General features: G+C 39.9%; 1 protein-coding gene across 1 annotated transcript in view; it reads right to left on the bottom strand.

Moving 5' to 3' along the window:
- The window catches only part of su(w[a]) (suppressor of white-apricot), a gene marked incomplete at its 3' end in the record, with an annotated part of 33,081 nt that extends 13,775 nt beyond the window's left edge, over positions 1–19,306 (bottom strand). The window contains 1 exon segment of the mRNA XM_070085562.1: positions 19,111–19,306. Coding sequence (XP_069941663.1) covers positions 19,111–19,295 — 185 coding nt within the window.
- Positions 19,307–19,711: the final 405 nt, after the last annotated feature.

Raw genomic sequence — 19,711 nt, 5'->3', positions numbered from 1 at the left:
ACAGTTACATAGAATTATCTTACATAGCAGCATATGTGTAGAGAACCTAGGATAACCCAAAAAAGTCAGACAGAGTGACTTATTTCCATTGGGGTCCTTTTATGATGTATGATAATCTATGTACGTAACTGTATTTGTGTATACCTGAATAAACTTACTTATTTATAAATTAAAATGTAAATATTTCTTATTTATAAATTAAAATGTAAATATTTCTTATTTATAAATTAAAATGTAAATATTTCTTATATAAAAATTAAAATGTAAATATTTCTTATTTATAAATTACATACATTGTTTAAGTGTGAATAGTGGTGGTGGGTTCTGCTGCTGCCTCCACCACCACAATGTTCGGCTTCTCTCAGTGGCCCTTATAAACCCAACACCACCACCACTTACTCCTCACATACATTATGACATTTTATTCACTCTAAAGCATATATCAGGTTTCTATGTTATTAATATTGTTTATTATATCATATTAGATGAATTGTGATAGATAAATAAGCCGGAAAGATGATATTAGCGTCATATTGAAGCATAATAAACTCGCCTTCCTCTTGCCTCCTACTTGTCTTCCATACACCAACAAGAGTCAATAAAGGTAAGTATGATGTTAAATGTTCATTTATCAATTTTATTAGTGCTTTCTATTTAATTGTCATTGCTTTCTGTATGTATATCTATATTTAATCTTTAAAAAAAATATTTTTTTGTTGATACTTTTGGCTGTCTGAAACAGATTAATTGGATTTCCATTATTTCTCACGGGGAAAATTAATTCGGCTAATGGCAAAATTGGTTAAAGGCAAGCTCTCTGGAGTGGATTAACCCTTTGACTGTCGCAACCACAAATCCTGAAGTGTCTCCCGGTGTCACAAAATTTTTGTAAAAAAAAAAAAAAAAAAAAAAAAAAAAATTCTTATGAAATTATAAGAGAATCTTTTCCCGACAGTAATGACACCAAAAGCACGAAATTTGATTGGAAACTTCTGAAATTATGCTCCTGCGAAGTTAGCGATCTCGGCAACATATACGTATCGGCGATTTCGCCGACTTTGATCCCTATTTTCGGCCAATTTCCTTGTTCCAGTCAACCAAAGTCATAGCTATTTCTTTAGAACTCCATTTTTTCTATCAACCGAGTACAAGAAACTGCCCATTTACCAATTTCAACTACCCAAAAAGTGGTCAGAAATTGGCAATTTGGCCAATTTCACGTAAATTAAAAAAGATGCCAATTTCAAAATAGGGTCCAGAATAAACAATGCAGACATTCTTGGCACTAAAATAACATTCTCTGTTCATCAGTCACGTCTCCAAGCCCCTCTTATATTACTCTTGCTTGCATAAGACCATAAGAAAGAATGAACACTGCAACAGGCCTACTGACCCATGCGGAGCAGGTCCATGTCCCCTCCACCGGATTAGACCAATGACCCACCCCCCGGATTATCCCAATGACCCATCCAGTCTGGTCATCCCCACTCAAGGATGGAGCACTGTACCAGACCCAGCAGCACAAGCTAGTCAGGTCCAACTCACACCCACCCACACCCACTCATGTATTTATCTAACCTATTTTTAAAACTACACAATGTTTTAGCCTCAATAACTGTACTTGGGAGCTTGTTCCACTCATCCACAACTCTATTACCAAACCAGTACTTTTCTATATCCTTCCTGAATCTGAATTTTTCCAACTTGAAACCATTGCTGCGAGTCCTGTCTTGGCTGGAAATTTTCAGCACACTATTTACATCCCCTTTATTTATTCCTGTTTTTCATTTATACACCTCGATCATATCCCCCCCTAATTCAACGCCTTTCGAAAGAGTGCAGATTCAGGGCCCTCAGTCTATCCTCATAGGGAAGATTTCTGATACATGGGATCATCTTTGTCATCCTCCTTTGCACGTTTTCCAGAGCATTTATATCCATTCTGTAATACGGTGACCAGAAATGAGCAGCATAGTCTACATGAGACCTAACCAAGGATATATAGAGTTGAAGAACAACCTGAGGACTTCTATTATTTATACTTCTACATATGAAGCCAAGAATTCTGTTAGCTTTATTGCAAACACTAATGCACTGTTGTCTTGGTTTTAGGTTACTGCTAACCAGAACTCCTAAATCCTTTTCGCAATTGGTAGTACAGTGGACCCTCGACCAGCGATTTCATCGATTAACGATAAATCTGACTAGCGATACATTTTATCGCAAAAATTTTGCCTCGATTAGCGCTAAAAAACTCGACCAACACTATTCCTTCCGTCTGAGACTCGTCCACTTCTGGCCAGTGTTTACAAGCCAGCCAGGCACCGCGGTCGCTTCCAAGCATACAATCGGAACATTTCATATTATCACAGCCTTTTTAGTGATTGCACCTGCAAAATAAGTCACCATGGGCCCCAAGAAAGCTTCTAGTGCCAACCCTACAGCAAAAAGGGTGAGAATTACTATGGATATGAAGAAAGAGATCATTGCTAAGTATGAAAGTGGAGTGCATGTCTCCGAGCTGGCCAGGCTGTACACAAAACCCCAATCAACCATCGCTACTATTGTGGCCAAGAAAACGGCAATCAAGGAAGCTGTTCTTGCCAAAGGTGCAACTATGTTTTCGAAACTGAGATCGCAAGTGATAAAAGATGTTGAGAGACTGTTATTGGTATGGATAAACGAAAAACAGATAGCAGGAGATAGCATATGTGAAAAGGCTAGGAAGTTGCATGACGATTTAATTAGAAAAATGCCAGCAACTAGTGGTGATGAGAGTGAATTTAAGGCCAGCAAAGGTTGGTTTGAGAGATTTAAGAATTGTAGTGGCATACAGTGTGATAAGGCATGGTGAGGCTGCCAGTTTGGACAAAAAAGCAGCTGAAAAATATGTGCAGGAATTCAAGGAGTACATAGACAGTGAAGGGCTGAAACCTGAACAAGTGTTTAATGGTGACACTGACAATGTTGTGAAACACTTTAGGAATGTCATAAAGGAACGGGAGGTACAGGCCTCTATGGGCAGATATGTTGTGCGACAGAGGTCCAGTGACTCTCAAGCTGGTCCTAGTGCCATTAGAAGAAGAAGGGAAGTAACCCCGAAAAAGGACTTGCCACCTCAAGTCCTAATGGAAGGGGATTCCCCTTCTAAACACTAAGACCATCAACACACTCCACTCTTCCCATCCTATCAATCATCACCAGATCTTCAATAAAGGTAAGTGTCATGTAACTGTGCATGTCTTCTTCAGTTTGTGTGTATTAAAATTAATATTTCATGTGTTAAAATTTTTTTTTTCAATACTTTTGGGTGTCTTGCACGGATTAATTTGATTTCCATTATTTCTTATGGGGAAAATTAACTTGACTAATGATTATTTTGACTAACGATGATCTCTCAGGAACGGATTAATAGCGTTAGTCGAGGGTCCACTGTATTAAGATCTACATTATTTAGTTTATATGTGGCATGGTTATTTAACTGTCCAACATTTAGAACTTTGCATTTGTAAATATTAAACTGCATCTGCCATTTCTCCGACCATTGCATCAGTCTATTCAAATCATCCTGGAGTGCTCTAATGTCCACATTAGAATGAATTGGACGGCCTATTTTGGTGTCATCAGCAAATTTGCTTATGTCGCTATTTATTCCCTCATCTATGTCGTTTATGTAAATTGTGAACAACAACGGGCCCAACACTGACCCCTGAGGAACACCGCTTGTGACGTGCCCCCATTCTGATTTCTCCCCATTTATGCAAACTCTCTGCTGTCTATATGTCAGCCATACCTCTACCCAGGAAAAAACTTCTCCTCCTATTCCGTGTGCCCTAAGTTTCCTCAATAGCCTCTGGTGTGGAACTCTATCGAAAGCCTTACTGAAGTCCATATACACAATATCATGTTCATTATCATGATCTACCTCCTCAAACACCTTAGTGAAAAAAGGTAGTAAATTCGTAAGACAGGAACGCCCCTTTGTAAAACCGTGTTGAGAATCATTAATCAATCTGTGCCTGTCAAGATGGCTACGAATTGCTTCGGCAATTATTGATTCCATAAATTTTCCCACTATGGAGGTAAGGCTTATTGGTCTACAGTTCGAAGCCAAGGACCTGTCACCTGCCTTGTAAATAGGTATTACATTTGCCATTTTCCACTTATCAGGCACTATGCCAGTTTTTAGTGATATGTTAAAAAGATTAGCCAAAGGTATGCTAAGTTCCCCTTTACATTCCTTTAACACCTATGCAAACAGTTCATCAGGACCTGGGGATTTGTTAGGTTTTAGTTTCTCTATTTGTCTGAGGACCATGTCACTAGTTACCGCAATCGTACATAGTTTATTATCATCCTGTTCTACGTAATCTATTATTTCAGGAATATCGCTAGTATTTTCCTGGGTGAAAACTGAGAGGAAGTAGGTATTTAGAATTTCACACATATCCTTATCACTGTCAGTGATCTGACCAGAGTTACTCTTATTTCCCTAATCTTATTTCTGTATACCTGAAAGAACCCTTTTGGGTTAGTCTTTGAATCCCTTGCGACCTTAGCCTCATAATCTCTTTGCCTTTCTTATTTCTTTCTTTATTTCTCTCTCTAATTGAATATATTGATTTCTTAACTGCCCATCCCCTCTTTTGATATGCCTATATATGCCTCTCTTTTGACCAATGAGATGTTTTAATCTATTGTTCATCCATTTGGGATCATTTTTGTTAGATCTAATTTCCTTCCTCGGAACAAAAGTTGTCTGGGCAGCTAGAACTATGCTCTGAAAAACTTCATATTGGCAACCAAGATCACCTACCTGACCCATAGTTAGGACATCCCAATTTAGCCCACCCAAGTAATTTTTCAGTCCCATTAAGTCGGCCAAGCGAAAATCTGGGACAGAGATTTGATTGCAGTTATCTGGGTAATTCCACAATATATTGAAACTAAGTGATTTGTGATCACTTTCCCCAAGCTCATCATTAACCTCAAGACTATTAATTAGTGAATCTTTGTTGGCAAGAACCATGTCAAGCAGATTGTTTCCTCTAGTTGGTTCTGTCACAACCTGTTCTAAAAAGCAATCCTGAACCGTATCAAGAAAGTCACTAGACTCAAGATTTCCTGTCATATTGTTCCAATCAATTTGTCTAAAGTTAAAATCTCATATTATCACAACATTTTCATATCTAGATGCCTTATGAATTTCGTCCAATAACAGTTGACTGCACTCCCTATCAAGGTTTGGGGGCCTGTAAATCACACCCAAAATTAATTTGTCACGACCCTCGAGAAACTGAAGCCAAACCGATTCTGTGTTCGATGTTTCTAATCTTATATCCTGTTTAAGACAACAATTTAAATTTTCTCTGACATACATCGCCACACCACCACCTTTCCTGTTGACCCTATCAGTGTGGAATAGTTTATAACCCTGTATGTTGCATTCAGAAGGCATTTCTCTATCTTTCAGGTTGAACCAGGTCTCTGTTATACCAATAATATCTATATTACCTACACTTGCAAGTAATTTTAGCTCATCCATCTTATTTCATAGACTCCTACTACAGTGGACCCCCGGTATTCGATGTCATCGGTATTCGATAAATCCGGTTTTCGATGCATTTTAACGCAAAAAAAATTTCCTCGGTATTCAATTGAAAACCCGGTATTCGATACGATTCGTACGAGACCTGTCCATGTGTAGTCTGAACTGCCCCATGTGTGCTAGTGTTTACAAGCCAGCCAGTGTGCGTGCATCTAAGGATACATTCGGTACATTCCATATTATCCATATTATCACTGTGTTTGGTGATTGTTTCTGCAAAATAAGTCACCATGGGCCCCAAGAAAGCTTCTAGTGCCAACCCTTCGAGAAAAAAATCGCTAATGACTTATGAAATGAAGAAAGAGATAATTGCAAAGTACGAAAGTGGAGTGCGTGTGTCGGAGCTGGTCAGGTTGTATAATAAACCCTAATCAACCATTTCTACTATAGTGACCAGGAAAACGGCAATCAAGGAAGCTGTTCTTGCAAAAGGTGCAACTGTGATTACGAAACAGCAACCGCAAGTGTTAGAAAATGTTGAGAGATTGTTATTGGTGTGGGTAAATGAAAAACAGATAGCAGGAGATAGCATCTCTCAAGCGATCATTTGTGAAAAGGCTAGGCAGTTGCAAGACGATTTGGTAAAGAAATTGCCTGCAACTAGTGGTGATGTGAGTGAATTTAAGGCCAGCAAAGGTTGGTTTGAAAGATTTAAGAATCGTAGTGGCATACATAGTGTGATTAGGCATGGTGAGGCTGCCAGTTATGTTGTGCGACAGAAGTCCAGTGACTCTCAAGCTGGTCCTAGTGGCATTAAAAGAATAAGGGAAGTAACCCCGGAAAAGGACTTGTTACCTTAAGTCCTAATGGAAGGGGATTCCCCTTCTAAACACTAACACCTCTCCCCTCCTCCCATCCCATCAATCATCACCAGATCTTCATTAACCCTTTCAGGGTCCGTCCCGTAGATCTACGGCTTTACGTTCAGGGTCCAAACCGTAGATCTACGTCATGAGCTCAGCTCACTCTGATAAACTGAGTGGTACATTTGGGCCTCGATATGAAAGAATACATCTATGTGGTATGTGTGCACCACATAAAACAGATCCTGCAGCACACTGTGTATAATGAGAGAAAAAAAAACTGAAATCACGATTTTTCGATTAAAACAGCGACTTTGCAGTGTTTTTTCGTATGTTTTTTATAGTTGTATTTGCGATTTCTTGGTCTCATTTGATAGAATGGAAGATATATTACAGAAATAGAATGATTTTGATTGGTTTTAGCACTGGAAATTGCTTGAAACTGAGCTCATAGCAGCAGAAATGTTAAATTTTTGCCGATATTCAAGAGTAAACAAACGACCTCACATATCTAATACACACCAGCTGGCGAGTCTAATATACATTCACAAATATGGTGATGATACTTATACAATTATTACAGTATTGCATAACAGTAAATCTTCTATTTTTTGGTGTGAATAAAAATTCATTATGTGAATAAAAAATCAAAATGGAATTTATTTGTAAAGCCTCAAAACGTAACTAATGAACAGAGGAAATGTTAGTTTAGTGCCAGGAATACCTACATTGTTTATTCTGGACCCTATATTGAAATTGGAATATTTTGAACTTTGTGTTAAATTGGTCAAATTAACAATTTCCGATCACTTTATTTTGTAGTTGAAACAGTTGACTTGGCAATTTCTTGTGCTCAATCGATAGAATAGAAGTAATACTAGTGAAATAGCTAAGAATTTGGTTGACTGGAATAATGTAATTGGCCTAAACTGGGAGTCAAAGTCGGCAAAATTGCCGATTCGTAAATATCGCTGACACATCAAAATTCGCGAGAGCATAATTTCGTCAATTTTCCATCAAATTTCATACTTTTTGTTTTATTACCTTCACAAAAAGATTATCTACCATTTCATAAGAAAAAATAACATTTTTTTTTTTTTAAATTCTTGGACACTGGGGCACCACTTCAGATTTGAGCCTTGGACCCTGAAGGGGTTAAAGGTAAGTGCCAATTATTTTATTGTTATTGTAATTATTCAATTGCATTAAACTTAATATTTCATGTAGTAAAAATTTTTTTTTTCATACTTTTGGGTGTCTTGCACAGATTAATTTGATTTCCATTATTTCTTATGAGGAAAATTGATTCGGTTTTGGATATTATCAGTATTTGATGAGCTCTCAGGAACGGATTAATATCGAATACCGGGGGTCCACTGTATTTGTATAGTAAACCTTAAGGGAGCTAGTCACTCGTTGCCCTCTACTATCTCTCTCTGTTGATCAACTGATTTGCCATTACTAGCAACTTTATTCTGAATATTGTGTTTTAAACATATCCCTGAGGTATCCCAGTAATAACTGCTGTTTTTAACCCTAATGCTGCAGCCTGATTGTTTCCCCACAAACACCCATACCTCTATAATCTATCAGTTTAAATTCCTAGACAAGTCATCAATTATCCTCTCGATTTAATTGGCTAATGCAACCACTCCATCCCCAGAGAGATGAACCCCATCCCTTGCATACATATCACGTTTGCCAAAGAAAAGGTCCCAGTTATCAATGAATGGGATTGCAAGTTCCTTGCAGTACCTGTCTAGCCAGCGATTTATACCAATTGCCCTAGACATCCATTCATTGCCCACTCCTTTTCTAGGCAAGATGCTACATATGACTGGGATCCCTCCCTTAGACCTAACTACTTCTATGGCTGACCTGAACTTATCCAGCAGCTCCTCTCTCCTGCCCTTCCCAATGTCATTACCCCCAGCACTAAGACAGATAATGGGCTTGTTCCCATTACCTGCCATAATATTATCCAACCTGCTGACTATGTCGCCAACACCAGCTCCAGGAAGACACGCTCTCTGTCTGACCTTTCTGTCTGTTACAAAATGCACGGTCCATATATCTTACCTGAGAATCACCTACTATTAAAATATTCTTACCTTGATTACCAGGGGAATCAGTGGTACCTTCAACCTCATTAACCACTGAAGTACACTCATCTTGGAGAACAGAGAATCGATTTCCTACCTTCACATCTTCTCTATTAACTCTCATCTTCCTTCTTCCTGAACTGTGAACCACTTGCCACTTAAAGTGGCTGCCACTATCACTGCTGGTGACCATTCCTACCTTACCAGCTAAATCCTTCTCACACTCGCTCCCAAACTCATCTATGCGAAGCTTCAGCTTCCTATTTTCCTCCTGAAGTAGAATCTCCTTCTTCAACACATGAACCTGGTATTCTAAAGCACTATAACAAGCCATGGTATGGGAAACACCCCACGCTAACTCCCAAGAGCTTAGCGGTATGACCACACTTGACCACTGACCTCTATTTTGATTTTTTATTCACACAAAAAATCGAAGATTTACTGTTATGCAGACTACTGCATTATTGCAAAAATGGTATAAATAATATCAGTGCACTAGTGAAAGAATATTAGACTCCCCAGTTGACGTGTATTGGACGTGTGGTGTGATTTGCTTACTCTTGAACATCGGTAAAAATAAAAAATTTCCGCTAATTTGAGCTCAATTTCAAGGTAGTTTTCATCGTGAAACTAATCAAAATCATCTCTATTTCTGTAATATGCTTTCCATTCTATCAAATGAGACCAAGAAAACGAGAATACAACCATCAATACACCTCAAAGTCGGCGTTTTAATCCAAAAACGTGGTCCAAGTTTTTTTTTCTCATTATGCACTGCGTGCTGTAGGATTTTTGTATACAGTGCACACTGACCACACAGACCCATTCTCTCACATGTGAGCCTACCAGCTTTCTCCTGCTTGATTTGAAGCTGCTAGAATTCTTGAGTATACATACATCCAAAACACTGGCTCGCAAGACTTATACACGGCCGAAACAGTCAAAGGGTTAATGCCGTTACCCAAGGGTCCACTGTATATTCTTGTACATGCATGTGTAGTGTGATTTAAGTGTAAGTAGAAGTAGCAAGACATACCTGAAACCTCGCACGCTTATGAGACAGAAAAAAAAGACACCAACAGGCTTCCATTTTACACTCACCTGACAGGATGGTAGTACCTCCCTAGGCGGATGCTGTCTACCAACCTACTACACTGCTGAATTCACGTAGGAGTGACTTTTTTTTTTTAAGAGGCAGCAAACAACTAACCAAAAGAAACGGAGGTTCTTTCCAATTCCTTCAATCAAGAATCTTTCAATGACATCAAGGTACCCTTGCTAAGTGGAAATTTATCCTAAACAAAGGTATTGCACTATAAACTTAAGAAGGAAGCAACACAGTTAGTCTTCTAATCAAGCTCTATTACCTGACTCATTATGTTATACTCTGATGTTTAGTCCATGTGTACTTTCTCCCAGGGGTGCTTTTTATGTAAATTCCCCAGTATTAAGTACAGGTCGGTGATCACTAATCTGGCAATCGGTAATCTGGTTTCATCAGTAATCTGGTACTAATTTCGGCTGGCATAATTTCAAATTTCCTGGGTCGCCACACCGACCTGCTGCTACTGTTTGGTGGTGCTACTTGCAGCATGTCATTCCAATTTCTTTTTTTCTATTTATTGTTAAAACCTGTTCACTTTTAGCCCTAGCCATGGTTCCAACAAATAAAAGAAATGCTTCTTCTTGTGTAAAGCACATACACCGTACATTGTCCTTAGAAGATAAGGTGGCTTTGAAGCCACCGTCGGTCGCCATGAGCTCGGCTCACTCACATAAGCTGTGACTAGTAAATCTGGGCTGAGAGAACAGGTATGTGCGGTAAGTGTGCACTATAAAAAAAATCCTGCAGCATGCAGTGCACGAGAGAAAACTGCAACCATGTGTTTGGTGTAAAACTGACTTTGCAGTGTATTTTCATATGGTCTGTAAGGTTGTATTCTCGTTTTTTTGGTTTCATTTGATAGAATGGAAGATATGTTACAGAAATAGATATGATTTTGATTGATTTCACGACAAAGTACCATGAAATTGACCTCAAAGTACCGGAAATGTTTGATTTTTGTCAATGTTCAAGAGTAAACAAATGATGTCACCGTCCAATACATCTCCAACTGGCTGGCCTAATAGGCAGTCATGAATGGGCTGACATTTATACAACTATTACAATAATGCAGTAGTCTACGTAACAGTAAATCTGTTTTTGTGTGAATACAAATTTAAAATGGAAAGCTAGCATAATATAAGAGGGGCCTGGAGATGCGACTAATGAACAGAGAAAATGTTATTTTTTGCCACGAATGTCTGCACTGTTTATTCTGGACCCTATTTTGAAATTAGCATCTTTTGAAATTTGAAATTGTCCAAATTACCGATTTCTGACCACTTATTCAGTAGTTGAAATAGGTAAATAGGCAGTTTCTTGTACTCATTCGTGAGAATAGAAGAAATACTAACAAAATAGCTATGAGTCAGGTACACTGGAACAATGGAATGGGCCAAAAATAGGGCATAAAGTGGGTGAAATTGGTGATGCATAAATACCGCTGTTAGATTAAGTGTATTCTAACTTAACTACCCTGTAATCCGGCAAAATCACTAATCCAGCACCCTACTGGTCCCGATGGTGCCAGATTAGTGATGATCAACCTGTACAATGAGGAATTCCGATATTGGAAAAGAGTTTTTGTATATAACTTAACCTAATGTTACCCAGCATAACCAACAATTTTACAGACAGTGGCTGTGGCTTGGTTGAAAGCACACTGAACTCACCGAGTGTCAATGGTTCAGTCCCCAACACAGGTGGAAACAGGCATGTTTCCCTATGCCTGCTGCTCCTGCTAAGCTACCAGTAAATACAAAGGTGTTAGCCAACCATTGTGCATCATCCTGGAGGACAAGATTAAAGGACCCCAAAGGAAATAAGACAAGAGTCCCCAAACAAAATCTTGTCTTAGGCCTCATTCCACTGTTAACCTTGCTACTGGCAAGTCACAGTCAATCTACTCTCAAGAAGTCTCCCTTCCATCCCCATTGAGGAGGGGAACCTGTATCCATTTGGATTCACCTGTACACTCAAGATGTCCCATCAAGTCAAAATAAAACCAACAAGTTTGGTAGTCAACGATGCGTCCAAGCTTGCTCTTGCGGCCACCCTTATAAGTGGCAGGACAAGTTCTGTAGTATCACGTCCCTCAAGAACGTCTTCCTGATTGCCTGCACTAATGACAAGGAAGCCGACAAACTCCACACCTCCACTGCCATGAAAACTCTCCTAGAATGTGGTTTTACAATCTCTAATTCTCCATACATGAAGGCAAAACGTCCTGTTCTCGTCAAACTACTTGACAGTATCATCACAGCCCTTTCCACTGAAGAACACGAGACATCCATCGAGGACCAGAATGCCTGGGCCATGGTGGATACTGTTACCAAAATGCCAAATGCCTCCTCAATGATTAAGAACACGTTCACAGACATCACAATGGCTGCCCAAGCTATTGCTGAGGGACTGGCCCTCTCTTATTACCATATTCACCTGAACCAAGTCAAACCTGAACGTTTCAAACATACCTCTCCATGCTGGACTTGCTACTCATTTAACCACGCTACAAAGGACTGCCCCATCAAGAACAGGAAATTTTGCACCAACTTTGGAAGTGAAGGACACAACTATAGAGCCTACACCACCACCAATTCTACCCCAACATGCTTAAACTGCAAGGGTACCCATCATACCATTGCAGCAAAGTGCCCTCTGCAAAAAGAAGTTATGACTAAGAAAATACAAGAAAATAAGAACAACTCTAGATTGCCCACCTATACCACAATCACGAAGACTCTTCAAACCACTCAACAGACCTCTCCATCCTGCAACTCACTCTCTCCACTTCCTGATGGCACTCCTTCCAAGGTGCTGTACTGCATTGTGTATGCACACCTTGCAAATGCAGCAAACCCAGCCAGTTTCAACACCACCATAAACAAACTACTCGGTCTGAACAACATGCCTGCCTTCAATTTCCCATATTCCAGACCTGCCAACATCCTCAAGATCCTTCCAACGTCGTGAACTTCACTGCACCTGCAGACCTGTCTCCTTCTGTGCAAGCAACTGTTCCTGAAACTTCAACAACCACTTCCACCTCCGACAACACTGTTTATTCTGCCTCAACTGCCTCCCAACCTGTTGATACACCACCAATACACCTCTCCACTGTTCCTGCCAACCCACAGTCACCTGCCAGCACCATAGGAGACTTGCCTAAAGAACCTACTTCCAATGAAGAAGATACTGATGACTCCAGCACACCCTCATGGGAAAAATCTTGCATTCTACACTTCTCCATCTAATGCTGACACCACGACCTGCACTAAGTTCTACAAAGGCCTCAGTGCTGGAACTGTCAAGTATGCTTGCGAGCCACCTCTTCACTTCACACTTACCCAAGTTCTGGAATTCATGAATCCTCTATGTTTCACCTTTGGAAACAAAACTAAACTATACCACCATGTTCATCAAGAACTGCAAGAAGCCCCTGTCGTGTGCCTTCAGCATTCCGTGGAGAGGGAGCATGGACACAGGGGTCATCCCACACTCGCTAAAAACAACAGACATAGCCCCACTCTACAAAGGTGGCAGTAAAGCAATTGCAAAGAACTACAGACCGATAGCACTAACATCCCATATCAAAAAAATCTTTGAAAGGGTTCTCAGAAGCAAAATCGCCAACCACCTACATACCCAACAGTTACACAACTCAGGGCAACACGGGTTTAGAGCAGGTCGCTCCTGCCTGTCCCAGCTACTGGATCACTATGACAAGGTTCTGGATGCTGTAGTGGATAAACAAAATGCAGACGAAGTATACACAGACTTTGCAAAAGCTTTTGACAAGTGTGACCATGGTGTAAAAGCACACAAAATGCATGATAAAGGAATAACAGGGAAAGTTGGTAGATGGATCTATAACTTCCTGACAAACAGAACACAAAGAGTAATAGTAAACAGTAAAGTCTGCGGCAGCTACGGTGAAAAGCTCTGTTCCACAAGGCACAGTACTCGCTCCTATTCTATTCCGCATCCTTATATCTGACGTAGATATAAGCCATAGCTGCGCGTCTTCCTTTGCAGATTACACCCAGATTGCCATGACAGTGACCATCATCGAAGACACCGTAAAACTCCAAGCATGCATAAACCAAATCTTCAAAGGGGCCACTCGAAACATTACGAAGCTCAATGAAGAGAAATTTCAACTACTCAGATATGGAAAACTTGAGAAAATTAAAACTATCAGGGTATACGACAAATTCTAACCATGCAATAGAGCGAAAAAGTAATGTATTGCACCTGGGAGTGATAATGTCAGAGGATCTCACCTTCAAAGACCACAACAATGTATCTACTACACCTGCTAGGAAAATGATAGGATGGATAATGAGAACCTTCAAAACTAGGGACTCCTTCAAGTCAGGGTAAACTGCTGACCTGGAGTGTACAAAGAACTTCCATGGCACACACAAATACAATAAGGCACCTAAAATACTAGGAACGGTTGAAGGCCCTTGATCTGTATTCCCTGGAGTGCAGGCAGGAGAGATACATGATAATGTACACTTGGAAAATCCTAGAGGGATTAGTACCAAACTTCCAAATGAAAATCACTCCCTATGAAAGCAAAAGACACTGTAGGAGATGCAACATTCCTCTAATGAAAAGCAGGGGTGCTACAAGTACATTGAGAGAACACAATAAGTGTCTGGGGCCCAAGACTGTTCAACTGCCTCCCAGCATACATAAGGGGTATTACCAACAGACCCCTGTCTGTCTTCAAGAAGGCACTGGACAGGTACCTAAATCAGTACCTGACCAACCGGGCTGTGGTTCATACATCAGTTTGCGTGCAGCCAGCAGTAACAACCTGGTTGGTCAGACCCTGATCCCACGAGGCCTGGTTTCAGACCAAGCCACGGGGGCATTGACCCCTGAAACCCTCTCCAGGTAAACTCCAGGTACCTCTCTAGGAGCAGCTTCAAAAACTTTGAAAATGGCTCCTCTACAAATCTGCCCCTTAATCATGTCAATACCACCACCAATGAGCTGCCTTCTGATGTTCCTATCTGCCTGCCCTGTCCTGTGACCTAGCCTGCTGCCAGCTTCTCGAGACCCAAGACCTCCAACCACCACAAGACCATTGCAACAGAGCCTGCCCCTTGTCATTCTCCATTCCGTCCCATGAGCACCTAGCTGCTGGCTTATTCCCTGGTACTTTTTCTATGACTGTGGACTCTCCTTTCCAATAAGTGGATCCTCGACCAATGATATTAATCCGTTTCAGAGCTCATCGTTAGATGATATTATCATTAGTTGAATTAATTTTCCCCATAAGAAATAATGGAAATCAAATTAATCCATTCAGGACACCCAAAAGTATGAAAAAATATTTTTACCACATGACATATACATTTTCCTACACACAAACAGAAGAATAGATGCACAATACATGTATACATATGTATATTGTGTAATGAAGAATAAATGACACTTACCTGGCCTTAAATTCACTCACATCACCACTAGTTGCCGGCATTTTTTTAATTAAATCGTCATGCAATTGTCTCGCTTGAGAGATGCTATCTCCTGATATCTGTTTTTCGTTTATCCACACCAATAACAGTCTCTCAACATCTTCAAGTACTTGCGATCTGCGTTTCGAAAAGATACTTGCACCTTTTGCAACAACAACTTCCTTGATTGCCTTTCTGTTGGCCAAGATATAGTAGCAATGGTCGATTGGGGTTTGTTATACAACCTGGCCAGCTTAAAGACAGGCACTCGTTTCATACATTGTGATGATCTCCTTCATTTCAATTGTAATTCTCACCCTTTTTACCACAGGGTTGGCACTAAAAGCTTTCTTGGGGCCCATGGTGGCTTATTTAGCAGTTACAAGCACTAAAAACACTGGAATAATACATGAATGTATTATTCCTTAATATGCATACATCCCTACAACTCAATATTCACCCAATTTTTGAGAAAAATTTGACTCGGTATTCATACGTTGACATAACACAGTGGAACCTCAGTTTTTGCATGCCCTGGTTTTCATAGGATTCGGTTTTCGCCAACTCTTTTCGTCAAAACTTTGTCCCAGTTTTCATTCATCCGCTCAGTTTTCGTAGTTGACAATGGTCCACCGTACCAAACACATCCCCCTGCCAGTGCCCACACAAAGCATCCCACATGTTCTGACTCAGTCTGGCTTTGTTTCTCGGTGAGTGAGCATTACCCCGCACGTTCATCCAAAACATTTCTTAATAATCCATTGCTTTTTGTGCTAGTTTATTGAGTGCAACTGCTAAATAAGCCACCCTGGGGCCAAAGAAAGTTGCGAGTGCCAGCCCTTTGATAAAGTAGGCGAGAAACACAATAGAATTCAAGAAAGAACTCATAGCAAAGTATGAAAGTGGCATACTTGTGGCCGATCTTGCCAGTATAAGACAAAGAAGGGGATAATCCCAGATAGGGCTGTGATACCTGAAGTAATTATGAAGGGGGATTCCCCTTCCAAACATTAACCTCTCCTCCTCTCTCCCCCCTCCTTGCCGTCTTCCATACGCCAACAAGAGTCTTCAATAACGGTAAAAGTGATATTAAATGTTCATTTACCCATTTCATTAGTCATTTATATTTATCATTGTTTTCTGTACGTTTTCTCTATAAAATATATTTTTTGTTAATATTTTTGGGTGTCTGGAATGGATTAATTGGATTTACATTATTTCTTATGGGAAATATTGCTTCAGTTTTCATACAATTCGGTTATCGTCAGACTTTCTGGAATGAATTAATCTCAAAAACTGAGGTTCCACTGCATTTGACCTAAACAAAACGGTCCATCTGGACGAAGTCCAATGAAAACAAAGCATCACTCGCCCAGTCATTCTCTAGTTTTTCAAATGTTTGCATTGAAAATAGGCATTCGTGGCCTTAAAAAAGTGTATAATCCAAACATGCCTAAAAGGAAAGCAGCAAGAACAACAATTAAAATGAAAAAAGAACTCATTGCGAAATGGGAAAGTGGTTCACGTATGTCGGGCATGGCCACTCAATGTAGTATGAAGAAATCCACTATATCATCCAAACTGAAAAGTAAAGAGGAAATAAAAGGAGATGATATGGCATAAGGTGTGAAAATTCTTGCTGTGAAAAGGTCACAGATTAATGAAGAAATGGAAAACTTCTGTTAGTGTGGATTAATGAAAAACAATCAGCCAGTGACAGTGTTTCTAAAACAATGAGACACCCTGGGAAATAGTGCTAAAAGTGATGAATTTAAAGCAAATAGGAGCTGGTTTGATAGGTTTAAAAAGAGGAGTGGGATTCATAGTGTAATAAGGCATGGGGAGGCTACCAGTGCTAACAGATGAGGCTGAAAAATTTGTTAAGGAATTTAAAACCTAGGTAGACACTGAGGGATTTATTCCTCACGTTTTTAATTGTGACGAAACCAGCCACCTTTGGAAAAGAATGCCTAAGAGAACCTACATCACATGCAAAGAAATACAGTGGTACCTCAAGTTACGAACATAATTCACTCCAGAAGGCTGTTTGAGTGCCTATACCGAATGAATTTGTTTCCATAAGGAGTAATGTAAATTAGCTTAGCCCGTTTTAGACCCCCAAAAATACACTTAAAAAAGCACTTACAAAAACACACTTACATAATTGTTCGAGTTGGGAGCTGTTCGAAATTCGAAGTACCATTGTACATTACCATCACTGCAGATGTCTAGAACTCGGTAAGCAAGTCAACATTTGATAATCACAGATTTTTTTTTTTCAGCAATATGTTATATTGTGAGTAATTTGAATGTTCAAATCACAGTGGCTCATGGTCTGGTAGGCCATGGGCCTGGTAGTGCTCCTCTTTTTTAGTATTTGACTGACTACTACTACCTCCACCATTACCTCTCTTCCTCCTTTCCTACTACCTCTCTTGTCCCGTCCCTGTCTGCTGGCCTATATATACTCCCTCTTTCTCTCCTTTTTGTTAGTGTGACTTTGTAAATGATCCAAGTCGAACCGAAACATCGTCGTAAGCTCCTCTCTTCTATGTGCGGGTTATCTATGTAAAGGTACATGTAGGCTGTATATTGATGAAGGTATCCTGCAACAAGATCAACTAAGAGCTTTAGAAATTCGAATCATTCCTCAGATACATGATTGGTTTCTGGGTGAAGAATCATTCCATTTTATGCAGGATGGAGAACAATGCCACACAGCAAAATCTGTTAAGGCATTTCATGATTCATGATTATTATTATTATTATTATAATCAAGGGGGAAGCACTAAACCCATAGGATTATACAGAGCCTGTGGGGGGATGGAAGGTATTCAGGGTTAATTCAGGGAACTGGAGCACAGATCCAGTTCCCTAGATCAAGAGCCCCTCACCAGCATCAAGGAACCTTTCTTGAGGGGTCAGGATTCATGAAATATTCCTCTTCTTGAGTGACCTGGTAATTCACTAGATATGGATCCAGTAGAGAATATATGGGAAATAGTTAGAAGAAAAATGAAAGCAGACCATCAAAACCAAAACACAAATTATAAGATTAACAAGGGTATGGAACCATGATGACGACATGCAAACTCGCTTCCATACCTGCATAGAAAGCATCCGTCAAGGTATTGTTCCTACAATTAAGGCTAAAGGTGGATCAACTAAGTTTTAAATGTGTGGAATATATGTGCAAAACATTCAAGTAAACTGTCTTCTACCAAAATTCATGCAACATTCTTGAAGGACAGTCAATGTATAATGCTAAAAACCGACAAATATTTTATTTTTCTCATATGGCTCTAATAATTTGGCCAACCTCTGTTTAAGTACCGGTTATCCTAGGTAATTGACACGTGATGCTATACATAATAATTTGTGTAACTGTATTAATGTGTATCTATATCTGAATAAACTTACTAATACAGTTACACAAACTATCATACATAGCAGCTCATGTGTAGATTACCTAGGATAACCCAAAAAAGTCAAGTCAAAGTGGCTTATTTCCACTGAGGTCCTTGTGTAAGTTACCCAGGATAACCCAACGTAGTCAGTGACTTACGACTTTATTAAGCTTTTATACCTATTACTTAGGGAAATTATGCCACCGACATGTTCTAGTTCAATCGTAGCTTTCAGTCGCAAATAAAGGAAGAAGTGGAGTTAGGAAACTACGATTATACGTGAGAAAACTGTATTATGAAGTGCTAAACCCACAAGGGTCACACAGCGCCTGGGGAAATAGGACATAATCAGGTTTGATCCAAAGTAAATGGAATTACCTCCTGATCCCTGGACCAAGAGCCCTCAAATACACGGATATTATCTCTCTTACTAGTTGTAAATTATATGGTGATGCCCACAAACTGTGAAAAGGACACTTATTAATTCAGAACATTTATTAAATGTCCTGGGTTATTTCTAAATGTCCTGAAATAAGTAAGTGTTGTTTCTTCCACATGGACATCACTGCTGGGAAAGTATCACATAAAACGTGAGATAAGAGAGCAACAAGACTCGCCTGTCAACCATCAGCTCACTGTTGCCCATCCACGGGATAAGATGCTTTCCTTTATCCAGGAACAAAGCCTTCTCGTTGTCGCGGAACAGTTTACAAGAATATCCGAAGACGAGGAGCTCGTCGTGGCCATTATTGGCCCCTTTATCACGGGGTTCCCAGACTGGCCTGCCAAGCTCGGCCGCCATGTTGAGCACCACTAGCGCCACCACTAACACTGCAACACTTGTACAACACTTACACAACACTTGTGCAACATTTGTACAACACTGCAACACTTGTACAACACTTACACAACACTTGTACAACACTGCAACACTTGTACAACACTTACACAACACTTGTACAACACTTGTACAACACTTGTACAACACTTACACAACAATGCAACACTTGTACAACACTTACACAACACTGCAACACTTGTACAACACTGCAACACTTGCACAACACTAACACAACACTGAAACACTTGAACAATACTTACACGATACTGCAACACTTGAACAACACTTACACAACACTTGTACAACACTTACACAACACTTGCACAACACTAACACAACACTGAAACACTTGAGCAATACTAACACAACACTGCAAC

The sequence above is a fragment of the Cherax quadricarinatus genome, chromosome 16, assembly GCF_038502225.1.
Source record: "Cherax quadricarinatus isolate ZL_2023a chromosome 16, ASM3850222v1, whole genome shotgun sequence".
Taxonomy (NCBI): domain Eukaryota; kingdom Metazoa; phylum Arthropoda; class Malacostraca; order Decapoda; family Parastacidae; genus Cherax; species Cherax quadricarinatus.
Note: the sequence above shows the minus strand (reverse complement) of the source record. Positions and strands in the feature narration are given on the sequence as shown.